Source organism: Protopterus annectens, chromosome 11.part0, assembly GCF_019279795.1.
Source record: "Protopterus annectens isolate FY-2018-M chromosome 11.part0, PAN1.0, whole genome shotgun sequence".
Lineage (NCBI taxonomy): Eukaryota > Metazoa > Chordata > Ceratodontiformes > Protopteridae > Protopterus > Protopterus annectens.
In genome coordinates, this window is record NC_056745.1 from 1,118,262,560 (window position 1) to 1,118,284,420 (window position 21,861).

Below are 21,861 nucleotides of genomic sequence, written 5' to 3' on the forward strand. Positions count from 1 at the left end.
GAGTCAAGAACGCAAGCATCTGACTGGAATCCAGTCTCGCCCCTATAAAATCCAGCATCTGTGTAGGGATGAGAGAGGATTTGGTCATGTTGATGGTTAATCCTAATAGTGGAGCCAGACCGAGAAAATAGTCCCTGCATGAACAAAGTAGATGCCTTGTTGGGGCTGTGAGGAGCCAGTCGTCCAGGTATGGAAAGACCTGAATTCCCTGGAGTCTCAGGTGGGCTGCTACTACCGCTAGGACCTTGGTGAACACCCTGGGGGCTGAGGTGAGACCGAAGGGGAGGACCCTGAATTGAAAGTGACTGGCTCCCAGCCGGAAGCGGAGGAACCTCCTGGAACGCCTGTCCACTAGAATGTGATAGTACGCATCCTTGAGGTCTATAGAGCACATCCAGTCGTCCTCCCGCAATAAGGGGAGGACGGATTATAACGTGACCATTCGGAACTTTTCTTTGGGTACCGCCAGGTTTAGGAGAGAGAGGTCGAGGATGGACCTCAAGTCCCCCATCTTTTTTGGCACCAGAAAGAACCTGGAGTAAAACCCTGATCCGACTTGATCTGGGGGGACGGGCTGGATGGCTCTTTTTTGTAGAAGTTGCTGAATTTCTGCAGCGGCCACCTTCCTTTGACTGGGTGGGACGTCGGGAAGGCTTCTGATTCTGGGGTTTACTATGAAGGGAATTTGGTAACCTCTGGATATAATACGAAGCACCCAGTGATCTATTGTTATGGACTCCCATTTTGCCAGGTGCTTCGAAAAACGCCCCCCGACTGCCTCCAGAGTGGAGCAGCCGGGAAACCCCTCAGGGGTTCTGCGTGGGCCTCTCAGAGAAAGGTTCTCTGGACCCAAAATTCCTAGGACCCCCTCTGCCTCTGGGGCGGCGTCCTCCCTGTCCTCCTCTGCCACGAGAGGACTGGTTGTCCTGAGCAGACTGAGATTAATGCGATTTTCGGAACCACATCTTCTTCTGACCCTTTTGGTTCTTGGAAAAGGACCTCTGGGGCGCAGAGAAGTGGACTCCGACAGCAGACAAGGTCTTCCCATCTTTCTCGCTCTGGACAAGAGTGTCATGAACGGTTTTGTCGAATAGTGCAGAACCATCAAAAGGGGCATTCGCAAATTACGCCTTAAAGGGTTCCGAGAAGTCACAGTGACGGAGCCAGGCCTGTCTCCTCATGACAAGCCTGACTCTGCCTGCTCTAGCGGCTCCCTCCATAGCATGAGACAATAGCCGCATAGAGGTATTAGAGATAGAGCGGAGGGTGGCCATTCGGGAAGAGTACAGATCCTTGTCTCCCTCCGACATGGCCCCCGGGGGGGAAGCAGCGTATTCCTTAATTAGATCCCGCTGCATCTGAATAACGTGTGCCATGTAGTTCAAGGCCCTCATAGAGAAGGTCATTGAACTGAAGGCCCGCTTCCCAAGATGGTCCATCACACAAGACTCCTTGCTCGGAGAATGAACCGTGGGGCTCTCCTGAGCCAACTCTTTCTTGGTGGCTGCAGCCACCAACATGGCATCCACAGGGGGACCTCTGTTCCAACGTGATCTCTCTGCAGGGGGGCTCAAAATTTTGTCTGGACGCTTGGGGATCAGATCTATGGTGTCCGGTTCCTTCCAAGCCCTAGAGGATATGAGATCCACCAGGGGGTCGGGTGGAGGGGACACCCAAGAGGTAGATGGTCCTGCCTCAAACGCCTCAAGGAATACGGACTCGTCAGAGGAAGCCTTGGGGGCAGACTACCCACCCCTGATTTTGAGCATTTCCATGATGTCTCCAAAGGAGACATCCTCGGGGGGTGATCTAGGGGAGCCTTCCCCTTCATCCAAGTCCGTATCTTCGGTGAGACTCTCAGGGGTGTCCATGTGCCTCCTTTTGCACTTTGCCTTGTGAGGAATCTCCTCGGGGGGGGCTGTCCGAGGAGTCCTCACGGGCTGTATCCTGTTCCACTGGAACTCCTAAAGGCGCTGAGGCAGGCTGCCCTGAGGGCCGGATGAGGGGAGCCAGGACCAGATGAGGAGGAGTGCGGGAGGGAGCCGAAGCCAGGACTGGAGGCCTGGAAGCACTCGACAGTGCCCTCTCCACCACAGCAAAAGCCGAGGGGGAGCCGCTCTCTGACGGATCCGAGATCCGACTCCCACTTGGATCCGAAGCGGGGATCAGACCTGTCGCCGAGAACGTCGGATCCGAAGGACCAGTGTGCTCCGACCGAGACGGAGCCGAAAGCACACCGAATCCCTCGGATCCGAAGCTCGGCCCACGGCTCCGAGAGGTCGGATCTGACAAACTCGAGGGAACAGTCGGAGCCGACGTGCCCAGCACGGTCGGCTCCGACCTACCCCCGGATCCAACGTGGCTCGGCTCCGAGTCCGGAATGCAGGTCGGAAAAGGAGCTATAGGAGCGAAAAAAGGGGTCGAGCTCCCCACCCAGAGGGGGGGGGGGAGGCAAGAACACTCCCATCTGCATCTGGGCCTGGATGAATCTCCTCATCATCCGGTCCAAGTCCGCATCAGACGTGCTAAAAGTGGACCTCAACGAGGCCACTGAGGCAGACCTGGAGTGTCACCTCAATGACCTCGACGGGGAACGATCACCTCCTCCTCGGGTCCCGGGGAGAAACAAGGGGATCGGATCCGAGGAGGAGGAGATCGAGAAGACTTGGGCGGGGCCGATGAGGAGTCCTCGGCCCGCCGCTTAAGGTGCTTCTCCTGCCGCTTCTCTTTCCTGGCCTCCTTATCCTCCGGAGCCGAAGCGGGAGGTTGAGTCCCGGTCGGAGGAAGGGAGGCAGGAGTGACTGCTACCGGGGGGGGGGGTAGTGGGCACCGAAGTACCGGAGGCCGAAGCAGAGTCTGGGGGTAGAAGGCCCGCCAGAACTAGCTTCGACCTTTGATCCTTGTGCCCTGGGGTTGAACGCCGTGCAAATCTCGCAACCCGAAGAGAGGTGTTCAACCCCATGGCACCTAACGCACCGAGTGTGGCCATCAGCCGGTGAAAGCTTGTGACCACACTCGGTGCATTTCAAAAAAATGGCTTTAGGGGCCTCCGACATTACTGTAGGAAAGCACACTCACTAGGCCCCTAACACTCAGTCACACACACACGCTATGACCAGCGGGGGAGGGAGAAATATTTTTAAATTAAATTAAAAATATATAAGATATAAAATAGTGTAAGGGTAAACCTACCACACACACAATCAGTCACTCAGAAAGAAGAAATAAAAAACTTTTTTTCTCACAAAAACGCTAAGAGCTCTGAACCTAGCTGTTGCAATATTGAATCAACAAGTTTGCACTGAGGATTTATCATTTATTGCATTTTTTACTTTTTTAACCACTTTTAATTACCCTCATTCTAATTTGCTTCACCTGAACAGGTAGTGATGTCATTGTTGCTGTTACTATTTAAATATAGATGTTTTTGACTGCCTGTTGATGTCTGATGAAGCGTTGTAACAAACGTGAAAGCGCTTACCTAACTGCAGTCCATTTTTCCTGTTTTTAGCAATTAAATGTTGGATTTTATTGTTTGTTTCGTGGAGTTCGTGAGTTTTTATTGAAATATACAGCTCATGGTGCATCCTTCAGATATTCACGTTTTTGTTTGCATTTTGTTATACTGAAGGTGCTTCACCTAGCAGGATTTGTTTTTCTTTTTGGATAGCTGTCGTTCATTTCACTGCTAGGACATGGCTGTTACTTCTGTTAATTCTGCTAGTGTCACAGATATGGAAAATATTACCAATATGGAGACTTTAGTTGCTATGTCAGCTAACCCATTGCTCAAATTGACGGTTAGCGATCAAAATAACGATGTGAATAGCGTCAGCAGTTTTAAGCATAACATGGATATCACTCTACTCACGAGAAAACTCGAAAACAAGCTACAGAGGCTCCGTAATGTGCAGTGGCAGAAACTGCACATGGAAGCCAATCTTCACTTCAAATTGGTTCCCAGAGGATTAAGGGTGTTAAAGATGCCCACATTTGGCTCTACGCAGCCGGAACTTTTGGCCAGATGGCAGAAACTGAATCTTGATACCAGTTTCACGTATATCAAGATTCTAATAGAGCATTATGACAACGTGATACGTGAATTAACAATTGAGATCTTGAAGTTGGAGAATGAGCTGATTGAGCTTCTGGGACATTGTGAATTGATGTCATTTACTAATGATCTGAAGCTCATGCTCACTTCTATAGACACTAAGTCCTTGCAGGACAAAAAGAAAAAGCTTGAGAGGGATTTCATAGATTTTCAGAAGGGCCAGGTCTTTTCTTGGCCCCATGATCAAGCCTATAATAATGTCACTAAAGTGAATAATGCCCATCGTTCTACCACTGACAGTACTAGATTATCTAAATCTCATGATCCGCAAGGAGCTTTTGCTCCCATGGCCAAAGACAACATCGAACGCACAGCTGACTGTTCGGGTGAAACGCGTTTGGATTCTGGCAAGGGCTCCGCCTCTACGATAACGTTAACAGGAAATTTTGATGCTGGAGTTGCTCCGTCTCTTCCGGCTGATTCACATGTTGCCGATGGTGCTAACCAGACAACGAAAAAACCACGACAGGTCGTTATTGAGGCTCTTGTCCATGCCGATGAACACCGCATTACCGCCATGGAGCTATTAGGCACTCCTGATACGAACATTTTGAGAGACACACGTCCCAAACGTCCGCCTGTTGATTTCAACGCAATTACAGTTGATGAGGAAGTTGTTGGTATAGGTGAAGGTTACCCTTCTTTTCCATTGCCCTTCAAACCGTTCGAGAAACGGACTTGGTCCCCACAAGGCAGGGCTGTAAAGAGGAAGATAACAGAAGATGCCTCCCACCAAATGAAGCGAACAATGAGATGAGTTCTGATGGACTCGTTGTGAACATTTCAAGGTATGTATTGAACCCCCATGAGTTATCTGTATTAAACCGAGGTTTAGGGTTTATACCGTCCGGCTGCACTGAACTTACGGACATTATTGTGGACATCAAGCTCTTTACGAGGAACTTGAATTTGAAAATGCTTTATGGCAATATTGCTCATGAAACTGATGTCACTGCACATAATGTATTTAGGAAGCCCTCCACTTTCATGCCACAGCAACATCCGTTACTGGATGCATTTGAACAAGCTTGTGAGAACGATATCTTTGAGTTGTATAATAACCCAGGGACCAAATCTGAGTTTTTCAATACAACTTCTGGTGAAAGGGAAGCGATTACTAGCCTAAGGAACAATGATTTGATTACTATCCGACAAGCTGACAAAGGGGGTGCAATAGTCATCATGGATAGCTCAATGTATAGTGAAAAGATGGAAATGATGTTAGCTGACAACACTACTTATTTACCTTTACACAATTATGAGCTTAATGATTTAATTAGAAAGGTACATGGCTATCTGTATGATTTGTTTCTAACCAATGTTATTGACAATGACTTGTATGTTTATTTCTTGGTTGATAATCCCCTTGTTCCTTCATTTAGGGGTCTCCCAAAGATTCATAAAGAACTTTTGAATCCGCCGTTAAGGCCAATTGTATCCAGTAGAGGATGGCTCACTGAGCCACTCTCCATTTATTTGGATAAAATGTTTAAACCAATTGTTATGGGGGTTAGCCAGGTACTGAGGGATACAACACATTTCTTAGAGAATCTATCAGTATTTGCCAATTCTTCCTTATATGACATCAATGACCTCTTAGTAACACTTGATGTCAAATCATTGTTCACCTCTATACCAAATGACATGGGAATGGAATTTATCAAGTTATTCCTAGTTAAGAACAATATCTCCAATGATAGGATATGTAGATGGATGTCACTCTTGGAACTTGTATTGGAGAACAATGTATTACTATACGACAAGCATTATTACTTACAGACAAAAGGGGTGGCAATGGGCACCCCATGTGCCAACGCCTATGCCAATTTGGTGTTGGCACATTGGGAAGACACCAGTGTTTTTAACAACAATGAAGCTTTTGGCAGGCACTTAAAATACTACAATAGGTTTGTAGATGATGTTTTTATTGTATGGGGCAGTACGATTGAACATCTGATGGAATTTGTAACTTATTTAAATTCCACAACTGATTTTCTTTGTTTTGATTGTTCCTACTCAACTGATGCTATTGAATTCTTAGATGTCAGAGTAGTGAAGGCTCCATATGGTTTTGATACAGAGCTCTACAGGAAGCCCTGCTGGAAGAACAACCTCTTGCATCGGAGTAGCATGCATCCAAAACACATACATAGGAACATAATCAAGAATCAGATTTTGAGAGTATCTAAATTAACCACCCAGGATGCAACTTTCGAACATATAAAGTCACGATTAACAGAGGATTTTATATCTAGAGGCTATAACCCCCATGATGTTGAAGATGATATTAGAGAAGGCGAAGTTTTGAGATCAGGTCCTGGTGTTCCTCTGATGAAAAGAGGTGGTCATGGACCTAGATCCACCACCAAACATGAAACTTGTCAAGTCAACAGAATAACATTACCCTATACTAATAGGAACAAACAAATTAGAAGGATCCTTAACAATAACTGGAAATTGTTACTCCTAGATGACAGGATCAGGGACGTTGTAGAAGCAACACCTCGCATTGCATACAGGAACATGTTATCCCTTAACAGGTTATTATGTTATGATAGCAATGTTAAAGGGCCCAGACAGTCTGATAGATGTGGCACTTTCCCGTGCCGCTCCTGTAACCAATGCAAATATATAGATAGCTCAAATAGTTTCACCCATCCAGTAACGAAACGCAGTTATATGTTCAAACACTATGCAGATTGCAAATCAGTTAATGCTATTTATATAGCAGAATGCCACCAGTGTAAGCTATTTTACGTAGGTAAGACGAACAGAAGCTTACGAGAGCGTATAAGAGAGCATATATATGCGATTGATAGGAGTAACACTACAAATGCCCTGGCACAACATGTTATAACACATGGTCCCTCACACACATTCAAATTTAAGGTCCTAGAATTAGTCATGAAGACGGATAGGTTGGGCAATATTAAGAATTCCACTGAAGAAAGGGAAGGAAAGTGGATTCTGAAACTACAAGCCCATAGATATGGGCTCAATGAAAGAATCACACTTAAGCCATATTTGGCTAGCAGACCACTTAGGCACTAGCTTTTGTGTTATATTATAAATACTTATTCATAAGATGCATACATATAAATATAATTTTCAAATGCAATATTGAATCAACAAGTTTGCACTGAGGATTTATCATTTATTGCATTTTTTACTTTTTTAACCACTTTTAATTACCCTCATTCTAATTTGCTTCACCTGAACAGGTAGTGATGTCATTGTTGCTGTTACTATTTAAATATAGATGTTTTTGACTGCCTGTTGATGTCTGATGAAGCGTTGTAACAAACGTGAAAGCGCTTACCTAACTGCAGTCCGTTTTTCCTGTTTTTAGCAATTAAATGTTGGATTTTATTGTTTGTTTCGTGGAGTTCGTGAGTTAATATTGAAATATACAGCTCATGGTGCATCCTTCAGATATTCACGTTTTTGGTTGCTTGAAGAGTGGCAAACTAGATCTGAGGTCAGTTAGGGCAGGCAGGGGATTATGGGTAAGGGGGAGGAGCTAGGAGCTCGGATCTATGCTATGATAGAAGTTGCCGGCTCGGATCCGAGATCGGATCCGTATCCCACAAGTTGCTGACAAATGAAGTTCCTACTTCAGATTTATTGTTTCCAGGCTGTGGCAATGCTGAGTCCGAACACTTTTTAGATACCATTGTAGCTTCCTCATATGCAGTCTTGCATATGGAATTAGCAGGATGCAGGATGCCATGAAGCCCAAAGCCTGCAGAATTTTTCTTGCAGGTAGCTGGGTCTTTGTTGCCATCATTTGAAAGTAATGAGTCAGTTGCCTTTGTTTGTCTGGTGTGAGATAAGCCATCTGGGCAGTTGTATTTAAGCTTGCACCCAGGAATATTATCTCTTGAGAGGGCACTAGTTTTGACTTATTTTCGTTTACTGTGTACCCTAGGCAAATTAGTAATCTTTTTACAAACACCAGATGCTGTAGTAGAATGTCCTTGCTGTCTGCTTGAATAAGGCAGTCATCCAAGTAGGGATATATTTGAATTCCTTTTTGTCTGCAAAATGCAATTACTGGTGCCAAGCATTTTGTGAAGACCCTGGGTGCAGTAGATAAGCCAAAGGGCAGTGCAGAGAATTGGTAATGCATTGAGCCAGCTATGAATCTGAGGTATCTTCTGCAAGATTGTCTGATTGGGACATGCAGGTATGCCTCTTTGAGGTCCAAAGTAACTAGCCAAGCCTTTTTGCCCAGCATGGGTAGAAGTTGCTGCAGTGTCAACATTTTGAATTTTGGAACGTCTAGGAAAGTATTTAGAGTAGACAGGTCTAGTATTGGTCTCCAAGCTTTGTCCTTTCTGGGTACCAAGAAAAGTCTTGAGTAAAATCCTTGTCCCTGCTCTTGCCGTGGTACTTTTTGAATAGCCCTCATGTCCATGAGAGCAGAAATTTGTTTTTGTGCCTCTGCCCATTGATTGAGTGGCAGGTCTGGCATACCTTTTGGCCTGGGTAGGGTGTGAAAATGGAACCTGTAACCCTGTGAAACAATATTCAGTACCCATTTGTCCTGGGTGATTATGTGCCAGTTTTGTGAGAAAAGTGCTAGTTTTCCCCCCTAAGGGTGCTGCCAAAAGGTAAGTGCTTGGCATTGATAGAGGGAAGTCATTGGGACTGTTTCCTATAAGGTTGTGATTTGTCTTCTCCACCTTTGGGGGTTGAAGCACCCCATTGCTTAGGTCTGTATGAGCCTTGGGGCTGAGATCTGCCTCTTGGGCATCTGTATCTGCCTCATTGTGGCCTGTCTGACACTGGAAAGGACCAATTTTTAGAAGGCCAGTTCCTGCTAAATCTGGGTGGCTGAACCTGTAAGAAATCCTTTACTGTCTGCATTGATTTTGCTTTATCCTCCATTTTCTTTAACACCTCTTCCGCTTTAACACCAAACAAAGTATCATGCTGTAATGGAGCATCCAACAATTTTGCTTCAACATGATCAGGTAAACTTTGTTCTTTTAACCAAGCATGCCTTCGAATGACAGAACCTGTAACTGCGGCTCTGCAAGAAGCCTCTAATGAATCAAAGCCACACTGCAAAGTATGCTTTCCCACTTGTTCAGCTGCATGCAATAAATTCTGCATTTCCTTATTTTCAGTACATTCTGAGCTTGTAAGAATTTTCTGTTTTAGCAAAGACATTAGGTATTGTTGATATTTAAGGATGTGAAACTGGCAGTTTAAAGCCCTTACAGCTAAAGTGGCAGAAGTGTAAACTTTTTCCCCCATCTGTCCAGTGCTCTAGAATCCCTATCAGAGGGAACAGGTTTTTTTGCAGTGGAAGCCTTGACCCCTTTGGGACCCTGTGAAATTGTTTCTGGGTCAGCAGCAGGGTTTTATAAAGAAATTTATGAGAATCTGGGACCCTGTAATACCTATCTGGCTTAACTGGTGCAGGGGGTAAAGAATCAGGAGACAAACTGGATTCAGAAAATACATCATCAACAATATCTAGTACAGGGGGAATAGGAAGGGGCCTGTGCTGAGGCAGTAAAAGAAAATCTCTGAGCCTTTTTTTGGATTCTGAATAATCCTGGCTCTCCCAGTGGAAATGCTCCCTCATGGTGTGCAGGGTTTCCCCAAAGGAGTAATCCTCAGGAGGAGAGGCTGAAGAGATAGATTCTTCAGCATCAGAGTTCTCAGGGAGGAAGAGAATATCCCTGTTCTGAAGAGGAATCAGAGGAAATAGAAACCTGGTCAGAGGAATCATAGTCAGTATCTTGCCTAGGCCTTTTATCAGGAGGGGGATGTGAACCCCTGATCAGAGTAATTAAGTCTTCAGCCATTTTAAGTGTCGGTTTCTTTTCCATGGATGACTGTCCAGGTGAATGCTGTACTTGTTTCTTTGTCTTTAAAGGTGTTTTAGACTTTGCCTTGGCTGCTGGAGTGGTCTTGATAGTAAGCTGTGAAGGTCTGAAAATACCCTCGGAAGCCGATGCCTGCTCAGCGGCTCCGGACCCATCTGAGGGAATAGTTTCCGTAGGCCCAATACCTTGAGTTTCCAGAGGCCTGGTTGTCCCCATGTGGGAGTCGGAAGCGGCCTGTGGCTCTGAGGTAGCGGGTGTCAGGGGCAACGAAAGCGCCTCACTGAGAACCGGCGACTGACCTAGAAGAGGCTCTGTCATCGGTTTTGGACCTCGGATGCCTGTCCTTTTCTTTGTCCTTGCGCTTTTTATGAACTCCGGTCGTCAGTTGTTCCGACGGCATTATATAGTTAAACCTTCGGCCAAAGTAATGTAAAGCAAAATCGAACCGACGCTTAATAGTGCGTTGATTGAATCTAGCGCAAAACCGACAACTAGCAACGGCGTGGTCAGGGCCTAGGCAAGGGATACAGTAAGAATGGAAATCCTTATGAGGTATTTGCTTCCCTCAAGAAATACAATTGTTAACTTTTACTGACATCGGTCTGGAGCAAGAAAATGTTTCCCCAACTGGGTACTTAGCTTTATCGAAGACTTCAGATCTGAAATTCAATTTTGAAAATCTCAGGAGTCGGCCGACCGGCACTTGCGAACTGCTTTTGCTTCGGGCACCGCATGGCAAGAAAGACAGAAGAAAATGGCGTTGGCTGCATATTTTATACCACTGGCGCACTGACGTCAGGGAAGAGGCAACAGCGACCGACGCCGGACCAAGACTTTGGAATTCAGGCCGACTGCAGGTTGCCTGCCAGCAGGATAACCCAAGTGTAATGACTGCAACAGTGAAACACGATGAGCATCCAAAGATTTATTGAAATACATCCACATATACACAAAGACAATGGTTTCTGGACATAAACTGTAAATCCAAAATGTCTATCCAGAAGTAAGGAGAAGAATTAAATGATCAAACAACTGCTGCACTTTGAGATAGAAGAGTGCCAGTACTTGCAAATTGTCCATGAGGTGTGCTGGAATGAGGCAACATGGCAAAATATAGTTCACATACTCCCTCTTTCAGAAGTCCAATGTGTTCTTACTTTCCTGTTTGATTACAATTTCACATCTAAGTACTCCACTTTTTCCTAAAAATACACTTGTAGGTTTTACACAGGTCTTCAAACTTTACATTACTGCATCTTTACTGGAAAAACAGTTGCAGTTTTCATGCAGCTTGGCATACATTCTATACTCAAAATGTAGAACAGACAATACAAAAACTCTGTTGGAAGGTTCTGAGGTAGGCCAAGTCACTTTTGGAGTACTAATGTTACTGTTATCCACAATTATGTACTCTATGTCAGTCATTGCTTGTTGTGGTGTCTTTCGGCTTTTTCCCAGTTATGGGTCGCCACAGCGGAACTCCGGTCCGCTAATGATTGGCAGTAGATTTTTACATGCCGAGTTGCTGGCCCTGATGCACAACCTTCAATTAAGGTACGCCCATTCATGCAGGTCTCCACACAGAAGACGCTCTAGCTGAGAATCGAACAGGACAACGTCTTACTGTGAGGCGACAACACTACCGCGGCACCACCACCGCAGTATGTCAGTCATTGCTTGCACTTCTGAAATTATTTTGAATAATTCCAACACATGTACCAGTAAATACAATACTTTAATCTTTACAGTCTGTAGCCCTGGTGTTTGTGAAAGGTTTTCAGGTACTTTGTTTGCAAAAACAGGGATCACAAGATGACCACCAGACTAGTACAACCACAACTGAATTTATGGATGACTTGTATTTCTTAGTAGAACATGAAACAATTTCCCTACATATTTCAAACATTTCAGGGTTATCCTTTTGCCTTTTCCTTTCTCTCACTGCCCCCTCTCTTTCTGTATTTTCTATTTCCTGTGCTTAAACATTTTTCTCATATGCTTTGTTGAGAGATTTAAAGAATTCCACAGGTATAATAAGAGTGCTTTCAAATGTCTTAATTTTGTAACTTTATTCAACTGTGCACAGATGTCACAAGACTCAATTCTATGGTCAAGCCCTAAACAGAACAAGTACTAGGTGCAGTAACCTATAACTGAATTCTGACAAATTTAGGTGGAGAAGATAAACTACCTTTTGATGGCATAACTGTTTTGCGGGCTATACAAGTCCAGTTTACAATATCTACACCACTGTAAACCAATTAATATGTCAAGGACTGGAGCTCAGTCTCACAATCTGCACCACTGCCACCAATTAGTATGTGACAAATGGGCTAGTCTGTGAGTAGCTATTTCATTGTACCTGACAGTGTGTTCTTTCTGAGCATCTGACACCTATAAGTTAATTTTCTTAATGTGAAGAAATTTAACCTACAACAGGGCAAACAATCACTAGCATAAGGCACTCTGCAATACATTTTCTCCAGCTTAAAAAATGAGTACTCAGAAAGTGAGAAGTACTGAAGAGGGTTCATTATAATGCTGGTTATATATGGGAGTCTTGTACCACCTGTGCCATTACTTTCCAAGTCATAATATCAGCACCGGTTCCCAGAAGGAAGATACAGACTTCTAGAAAAATCTACCTGGGACAAGGAATATAGAACACGGAGAAAGTTAAATGTTACAATAACAGTGACTTTCCCTGAAGACGATAAGATGCCACATAAGTAATTGCTGCCTGGACATTGCCATTGTTGCTATGTAAGGTATTCACACCACAGTGATGAGAAACATTGTTGTTTAATCAAGGGAATTTCTCAATGCAGGAGACAGTAGACACTTACTTTTCAGTTAGGGCTTTTATTTTGTCCTGATCTCGCTGGTGCTGTACTTGTAGTTCTTCCATACGAATTCGCCTGTCTTCCAGAAGTGCTTCTGTCTGCTCCTTTGCTAAGCGAGTTTGCTCTTCAAGCTGTGCCTGCAATGCTTCCACCTACATAAACCAATAAAAATAACTCAGAACTCAGTTCACTGAAACTGGCAGACAAATTTCTACTTAACTCGGAGTCAGAATGGTACCTTATATGAGCAGTGACAAACAATGACTGTTCTCTAACAACATTCTCTGCATTGGAGGGTGCGCTCAAGGATGTGACTGTAGGCAAACACACTAAGTTATTGTTGTCATTCTGATCAGGTCACTTGCATGCATTTTTAACTGATCAAGTAGGATCTCCTGCATTATAAACAATGTCTAGCTGTCCATCAATCTTGTGTTCTTGTTTTGGTGAAAGTTTTTGTGGATTTCTTACTTCCCTTTGTACCTCTATTTGGGAATTTTATGTGGTCAGCACATGGCCACCAAGCTGAAATAGAAAGCTGCATCAGAAGTAGCAAGGAACAAAACTTAATGCTTAATTCCACAATCCTTGATTAACTTAAGGGGTGGTATTATTCATAGTTCTGCTTTGCACAAATGTATAAGGCGAATGTGTGGAATGCGCCTCTTCACCTATATGCAAATATAGTAAGTGCAACAGAGAGATGCTGGTTTTCACATAAATGAAACTAGTGGAAAAAAGTATACATAAACTCTGCGGAGATGGAACTTTGAAAACTGGCTAAGTATGTAACTATGAATCTTTTGCATATATGTGTGTATGTGCTGCCTATGCTTGTAGGTTCCATGAGTATCTTCATACATTTTGTAGCTTGATGACGAGTGCTGCTTTGTAACAATATCACAAGACTTCAAAGTGAAGGCATGCACATACTCAAGTTCAGCACCACTTTCTAGAAACTTTAAGTAACTTTGCCAGCAGCCTAACCTTGCAGGTGTTCTTTCATGGACACCAGTTTATACCTTTTATAACTATGGAAAAGGGTAGATAGAAAAGTAGGAAAAGGGGAAAGAAGAGACAAGGGAAGCACAGGAGGTCAACATAAGAGTGTTGTACTGGAGGAAGTGTGAGAAGTATTTTGGAGGGGAATATACCAATTGTTCTGAAATATATATGGGCAAAAGCAGAAAGAATGAGAGTTATGGAAGATATAATGGCACTGATATAAAACATATACACACAGACAAGAAAGACAGGGGTGGGTATTCTAACAGTAGGTTGGGTTCACAAATGGGAGAGAAGATGAACAAATGGGACACACAGACAGTGATAGACAAGAGTTGTAAAACTGCAAAAAGGGAGGGTTGGATACCATAGGGTGGGTATAAAGATGTTGAGGAATGGGGAACAAAGACCTGCCACCACTTTCACCCAGGCCTGGACAGTCTTGCCCTTCCCAGTGGGGCCTGGAAAGGAAGACCCTAATAATGAAGGGGTCAAGGCTTTCAGTGGTTTACTGCTCTGAAATGATTGGGTCAGCAAGTCTTATACTTGCCTCAGGAAGTTTCATAAGAGCTCCTGTCCACAGCCTTCGCTATTGCAGCCTCTACCAGTTCCTGCAGCTGAGGGTACTGGCTGTCCAGGCTGCTCTGCCACAAACTGCATACAGAGGGGAAGCCACCACTCCTACCTGTGAAACAGACCAGTGATAAGCAGAATGGTGATCTCTCCCTCCATGAAGATATGTAGGCAGAGACAAAAATGGGAGAAAAACACAGTCATAAGTAGTAAAATGCAATGGATTCATGATGTTTCACCAGCATTCTGAAGCAATGAACCACATATGGTTGAGATCATATAATCAAAGTTTCTGCTAAGATTGTGGGACAGTGGGGAATGGGGAATTTGCCCTTTCCCCACTGTAGTGCGATCTCAGATGGTATGGTAATATATAGTTAGCAGGGGGTGAGTTGCGCAGACAGGTCCCCCCCCCCTGCAAAAATGCAGTTTTGACTATTACTGCTGTTTTCATAGTTACATAACTTTGATTTTGGACTTGACAATATGTGGTTCGATGTTTTGGAACACTGACAAAACAACACCGATCTGAATGCAATAGCTTTATGCCTCAATGCGCTCAGCATTACAGTGAATAGTGCAATGAAAACAAATAATTACGCAATATAATAATTATCCAATACAGTATTCTATGCACAATCAGTAAACTATCTTGTAGCATAGCGGTGTATGATATATACATTTAAAAAATTTTAATGAACTCCTCAGTGTAATAAAGCTGTAATTCAATACATTATTGTAGTTCATTACTAACTACTACAAATGTATTTGCTAGACACAAGGATTACTTATGTGGTCAGGGGGCCCACCTTGCCAACCTTTTGTTCAAGAGGTGGCAGTTGAGTGCAACCTTATCCAATTCTAAAAAAAGAAAGCAAGAAGGTAAAAATGAAATTACTGAAAATCCTTGTAGAATTAGTTGCAAAATACATTTGCAATGTCACCTACAGTTTGATGTATGAATATTAATGTAGAACTTCATGATGGTATCATTCCTCTAAATGCAGGTGTATATATAATTATATGTGTTATGAAGTTGTGCTCCCCTGCCGACTCCTAACAATGTCCAACTAGTGTAGTCATACATTCCCCTGTGCAAAATAAGGATTAACTATCTGTGTAAAAGTTTTCATCTCACCCACCCAGCAAAGAAAATGGATTGCACGGGTTACTCATTCACTAGGCCTCTATAATACGCCTTACTGCAAAACATCCATATATTATATTAAGGCATGCACATTTATTTCAATGATTCTTCCACTCTTCTCTTACTCTTAACTTCTACATTCATACAGCATGCCCTGCCTTACCTAAAAAATGAAAACATATTTTTACTGCTGTAAATTAACTGTGTAAATGCTCTCCTCCTCCAACAAAGAAAATATTTTACATGAGCTTTTTACTTATTAGGCCTCTGTAATATAACTTACAGCAAAGAGTTCATGCAGTACATTAAGGTGTGCTCGTTTATTTTAATGGTTCCTTTAACGTACTCCCCCACATGACACTGTATTGTGGATAAGATATTGATAAAGTTGTGGGGTATTCGGAAACTTCCAGTGCATTAATGACCCTTTATAACTACAATGAAAAAATATTATAACAACTATGAAGATCATCATGTACTCTTTAGGTGGAGGTATTTTAGATTATTGCATGCTGACTGGTAATGCTACCACAGAGTTTAACCCGATCATACCTTTAGCTCCAACTCCCACATGCCATGACATTGTAGATAACTGACTAAAGTTGTGAAGGTTGGGAAGATCTCAGTACATTAACGATCTTTTGCAATTAGAAAGTACTGTAACAACAACAACAACCAACTTCAGAATAAGCTTTAGGCATATGTATGTTAAGTTTTTCCATGCTGACTGGCAATGATATATACAAAATTTATCGAATTATACCTAACTGAATGTTTATTTGCTGAAATGGACAAAATGTAAAGTTTCCATTACAACAGCAGACATGGACTACAAGTACTTTATAGTTTATATGGTGCTATTTTAGAATAATTATAGGATAAGTGACTACTAAATGATTTTTTAACATACTGCAAGTGTGGCATTACCTCCACAATGTCTACCTACAGCTAGTTAATTCTTGTGTATCCTAATATTGAAATAATAATAAAGATATTATACTTACTGAAGCACACTGGCCAACCATCTTCCACTTCTGTGACCTACTGGGCAAGTTGGTGTGGCTTCTGTGCTGTAAGTTGTCATATCTTTCATGGTGCTGTTCTCCCACCTGTGCTATTTCAGTCAGCTTTAAGAGTTCTAGGTCAGACCAGATATCTTTCAATGAAATGGACTGCCACCAAAACTCACTAGCTTATATCTGTGGGTGCAGTAGGGCATGTAAAGAACACCTTGGTCTCCTTTACACACCAGCTTAGGGCCATGCCCTAACCTCTTACGAAAGCATACATCTTGCACTTGCCAGAGTCTAATGCAAAATGGTATGAAAGTGAGACTCCTAGGGTGCATTTTAGGCTGCACTGGCATGCACTTAGCATTCCCAAACAGGCAGAGAAAATGCACATAAACACGATTCAAGTTGCTTGTTCACAAAAGCAAGAATTTACCTACAATGTTTGCTACACTTGCCCATCTGCACAGTAATGTAACTCATTCAGCTATGTGCCTGCAAGCCTCATTAGCAGCATTTCTTAAAGTGAATACAGCTTGCTGAAACAGTGTGTTTTCATTTTGTGCACTGCTGATTACTATAGTTCTGGAAAGATTGCAATAAAAACTAATAGCCACAGACCAGCTCCTTCTAACAGACCACAGGGCATGTAAATGATTCCCTTGGAAATAAAACATAAAAACACAATATGTCAATATATTGTCAGGCTAAAAATACTGTAGTTTAATAAAAAAGAGATTAAGCACTATCATGCAAGACATTAACAGACTTCTTTGGAACAAAAAATGACTAAACAGTGATTTAAATAAGAATTACAATATGATATCATCACATCAATTAGTTCCTTAGCCATCCTTTAAAGCAATATTAACCAGGCATACACAAATTCACTTAATATAAAAATCTTAAGAAAACATTGCAATAATAAAGCATACAACTACCTAAACAATGTCTACAACTTAAATTGATACACTTTCAATATATTATCTATACTAATAGTTTCATTGAGCCCTGGAAATTTATCAGCAGCTGTCGCCAACTCCCATTTCAGTCCAAGAGCCTCTAATTTCAGTTTCCGTGCCCCCCCCCCTCTCAAAATCCAGTTTTACTGAATCAACCATCGAGAATTAAAAAAAAATGTTCTGGGTTTTCACTAACATGCCTTCCCAATGCACTTTTTCCATTCCTTTTATCAATGTCATATATGTGCTCATAAATCTGTTCTTTAATTGTCCTCTCAGTTTTTCCTATATAAAAACCTTGCACATACTTGACACAAACACAGAAATCACCTTTTGGAAGTGCAATTATAATCAATTCCTGCCCTCTCTTAAACCCCACTCCTCCTCCAAAACATTATTTGGCATGTATTGTTCCCACAATTTCCATTTTTCTGTGACATTTGCACCTACCCTTTTCTAAACATCTCACTTCCATTTATTTTCTCTCTCTTACAATACTTACTGCTTCAAATACAGTTGTTTTATAGACTTTGACTTCCATTTCCCAGTAATTGCTTTTTTGGCAGCTACCAAAATTAAGATTATCCCAGGTCTTTTGTCCTTTCTAAGTAAAACCCGAACTGTCTATAAAAATCTAACAAATGAAGAATTCTTTATACCTATACTACATCACAGTTTAGAAAAGAGTAGGCAGCTGAACAGTCTGATTAAGAAACCACACTAAGCATGAAAGAAGAATTGGTTTGACAGCGTACACTGGCCTTATGAAAAACTGAAGAAGTCTGAATGCACAAAATGGCGTGTAATTGAGAAACTCTTCTAGCTGATATTACAGCTACCAGGAAAGCAGTTTTCCATGGAAAAAATATCAGCTGGCTCAAAAGGAGGAAGAGCTGGCTTTTCAAATGCAGAGTTCAAATCCCACTGAAGAGCCACTCTTTTCCTTGGAGGTTTAACATGAAAACCTCTCTTGAGCAGCAGATTAACCTGATTAGAGTTAGATGAAGGGGAATCCAGAAGCAAATAAGTAAAATAGCTGTAAAATATACTTTAACAGAAGTGTATGATAAGCCACATCTATAGAGTCTATATGAAATCAGAAAACGCTTAAAAAAGCGAACACTGATTTATCGACCCCATGTAAGCGAAAGCTTACAATCCCGAACACTTAGAACAGCGATTTTTTTTCCCAGGGAAAAAAATTGCTGTTCCAAAAAAGAAATTTTAAAACATTACATAAAGTGGGGGGGGGGGGTTGTGCCCCCCACCCCCTACTTAAATATACCAACTCCAAGATCACACCACAGTGACAAAAACTGCAAAATAACAAAGGCGGCCAAGCAATGTCTTTCCCAGGGAAAGAATTTGCTTATATGCTGTTTCAGTATTTTGCCATATCATGCTTTCAAGTTCGATCAAGATGCATTCAAAAGAATGCATCTTCGATCATATAATAGGGAACCTATCTATACAACCCACAGACATACCGAAGAACAAGAAATGCCCCATGCTTTACTGGACTACTGTTCTCTGTTTTAGCAAAAGATTAAAAAAAAAAACTTTTCCAATTATTATATAAGAATTTCTGCTGTTAGGTTTTCTAGCTTCTCTTAAACTTTGCAGCATGTACTAAGAGAATTGGTGCATGAAAGGAATTAAAATCCTATTATTTAATTATTCATGCTGGGAGTGTCAGGGTCTGCAGATAGGCAGAAATCAAGAGGCCCAACAGGAGAGGACAGTGCATTAACTCTTAGCCAATTCTTTCAGAAGAGAGAACCAGCTTTGTCTTGGTCATAAAGGGATCAAGTAGCAGTATCCCCAGATTGTCCCTTCTTATTTTTTGAAGCACTTTTGGAATTGGTTATTGAGGAGGCATCTGTTACTACTGCTTGTTTGCAAGGAATACTGTAACATCTACTTATGCAAGCAAATATGTTTGAGGAACTCTGACCTGATGAATGAGCTGAAGACAGAACTCTCTGTTGAACATACATTCATGAGGGTATGTCGTAGACCTGCTTTGAAAATCTGTCACTGTGTACAGATAGGACGGAATGCTAGAAGAAAGAGATTGTGTTGAATGGTCACTTCTCAAACTGTCATAGCTAATCTGTGGGGGGAGGGGGGTAAGATTTTTCCCCACCTTACTTATGTACCACATAACTTCTGTATTTATTGTCAGTACTTGTAGAGTACCTGGTGTCCACAGTTGGTGGAGAGCTTTGAGGCCATTGATAATGGCAATCATCTCCTTGATTCCAATGTGACTTTTCTTGTGAAAGGGGCTCTCATACATCCTGAAACAAAAGTTAGGTACCTACCATAGCAATAGAGCCATGATGTCCCATTTCTGTCTGGTTCAGCATTTGGATTGTCAAATCCAACCAGATATGACTTCAGTGCCTTACACCACAGTACTAGATCTGAGAGCTCTGACTCATCCCCTATCCATAATTATGTCCCTCTAACCAATTTACCTCTGATTGAGTTTGCTGACTATTCTAATTATATACTAAAAACTATACAGTGGAATAAAAAGGGAATCCACAAAATTCTACAGATTGGAAGATAAGGAACAAACAGTGAAGGTCTTGGTCAAGGTCTGTTTCAGCCTCAGAAGAAGCAGAATGGCAATTTGAAAGGAGGATGGACGGAGAAATGTTGAACTGGATGAAAATGGGACAACACAGATCTGCTTTTATGGTAGTACATAACTTTCACACCCAGTCTTGCCTGTTTTCATCCGATTCAACATTTGGGACAGGTTCCCAACCTGTTTAAAAGGGCCTGGGTGGACTCACAGAGAATGGTAGAGCCAAAGGCTACATGAGCTCTGGACTGAACATCCAATTTATAATGAGATACAAAAATGTGAGTTGTTGATAAGGTTGCTGCTGCACAGATGTCACGGATATAACTTTTTGAAAAAGCTGTTGAGGTGGCCATTGCTCTGGTACAGTGAGCCTTAGGCTTAGACATTGTATGCAAAGATAACCTATGTGTTTTGTAAACAAAGGAAATGTAATCTGCCAGCCACTTAGAGTGGCTTTTAATATATGTTATCCCAGTTTTATTCTGGAAAAGGAGAAAAAGAGCTGATCTGATTTCCTGAGCAATGAGGATTACCTTGGTCTTGCACCTTGTGGCTTTCTGAATAAATTTTGTGAGAAAAGGAATCAGTGGAAAGGTGCAAAGGAGACTTGGGGGCCAAATGTGGACTACATCAGCTCTTGGTGTTTTTTGTATGATGTATGTAAAATCTGAGTGGTCTGTGGACATCTAAGATATGCAGGATGTGTTCACCTTTGGTAGAAAAATTTGGAAAAATATAGGCAAGTCAATATGTTGATTTAAATTTGTTTCAGATGTCACCATTGGAAAAAAGGAAGGATTTGCTCTTATTGAAACCCTACCTTTGTGGAAAATAAGAAAGGGTGGCTTGCATGAAAGTGCTTACAGTTGTTGTTAAACTCTTCATACCAAGGTGATGGCAATCAGAAAAATGGGCTTCCAAGAAAGAAACTTTAAATCAGCTAATGCCATGGGTTTTTGAAAGGTTTTGGAGTCAATGATTGAAGCAACAATGTGATATCCCATGGTAGGACTGGATCTCAGATGGGAGGTCTCAAAAAGAAACTTCCCTTTAGTAAGGCTTTGGCTACTCTAAGCAAAGCAATAGAGGAATCATTTATGTCCTACATGAACATTTGATGGCTACCATCTGGACTTTTTTAGTAGAGTAACCAGAATCTCACAGTAAAAGTTCTGAAAGAAATTCTTGTATCTCTGGAAGAGAAGCTGAGAAAAGGTCTAAACCTCTTGAGGGTGCCCAAATAGAAAACCTTTTCCGTTTGCTTTTGTAAATCTTTTTGGTTGATTCCTTTTGAGAAGAAGGATTTATATGGACTACTGGATAGGAAAGCCTTGCTTCTCTGGCTATTGTTAGAATTGGAGAAACTATTCAGTCAGTTTTAGGGTCTGAAGGCCCAGTAGAGGCATTCTGGATGGGTGACTGAGTAGATCCAGGCTGGGATCCATTACCCATGGTGGGCACAGCAAGCGAGGCCAAAGGAAGTGGAACCATACCTGCCGAGGCCAAAACTGAGCAATGAGGATTACCTTGGTCTTGCACCTTGTAGCTTTCTGAATAAATTTTGTGAGAAAAGGAATCAGTGGAAAGGTGCAAAGGAGACTTGGGGGCCAAATGTGGACTACATCAGCTCTTGGTGGCTGTCCCTGTGGAAGGATGAGGGCAAAGGAAATGCTGCATTTCTTGTTTAGGTATGAAACAAAGCGCTCACAACAAGGCTGGCTCAAGTAAAAAGATCTCTGTCACCACTGTTTGTTTGAGAGACTACTCATGA

The 21,861-nt window shown here is 42.3% G+C and overlaps 1 protein-coding gene across 1 annotated transcript in view; it reads right to left on the reverse strand.

Moving 5' to 3' along the window:
• The window catches only part of CCDC77 (coiled-coil domain containing 77), a 743,168-nt gene that overhangs the window by 243,428 nt on the left and 477,879 nt on the right, over nt 1–21,861 (reverse strand). The window contains exon 4 of the mRNA XM_044088479.1: nt 12,801–12,949. Coding sequence (XP_043944414.1) covers nt 12,801–12,949 — 149 coding nt within the window. The remainder of the gene's footprint in view (nt 1–12,800; nt 12,950–21,861) is intronic.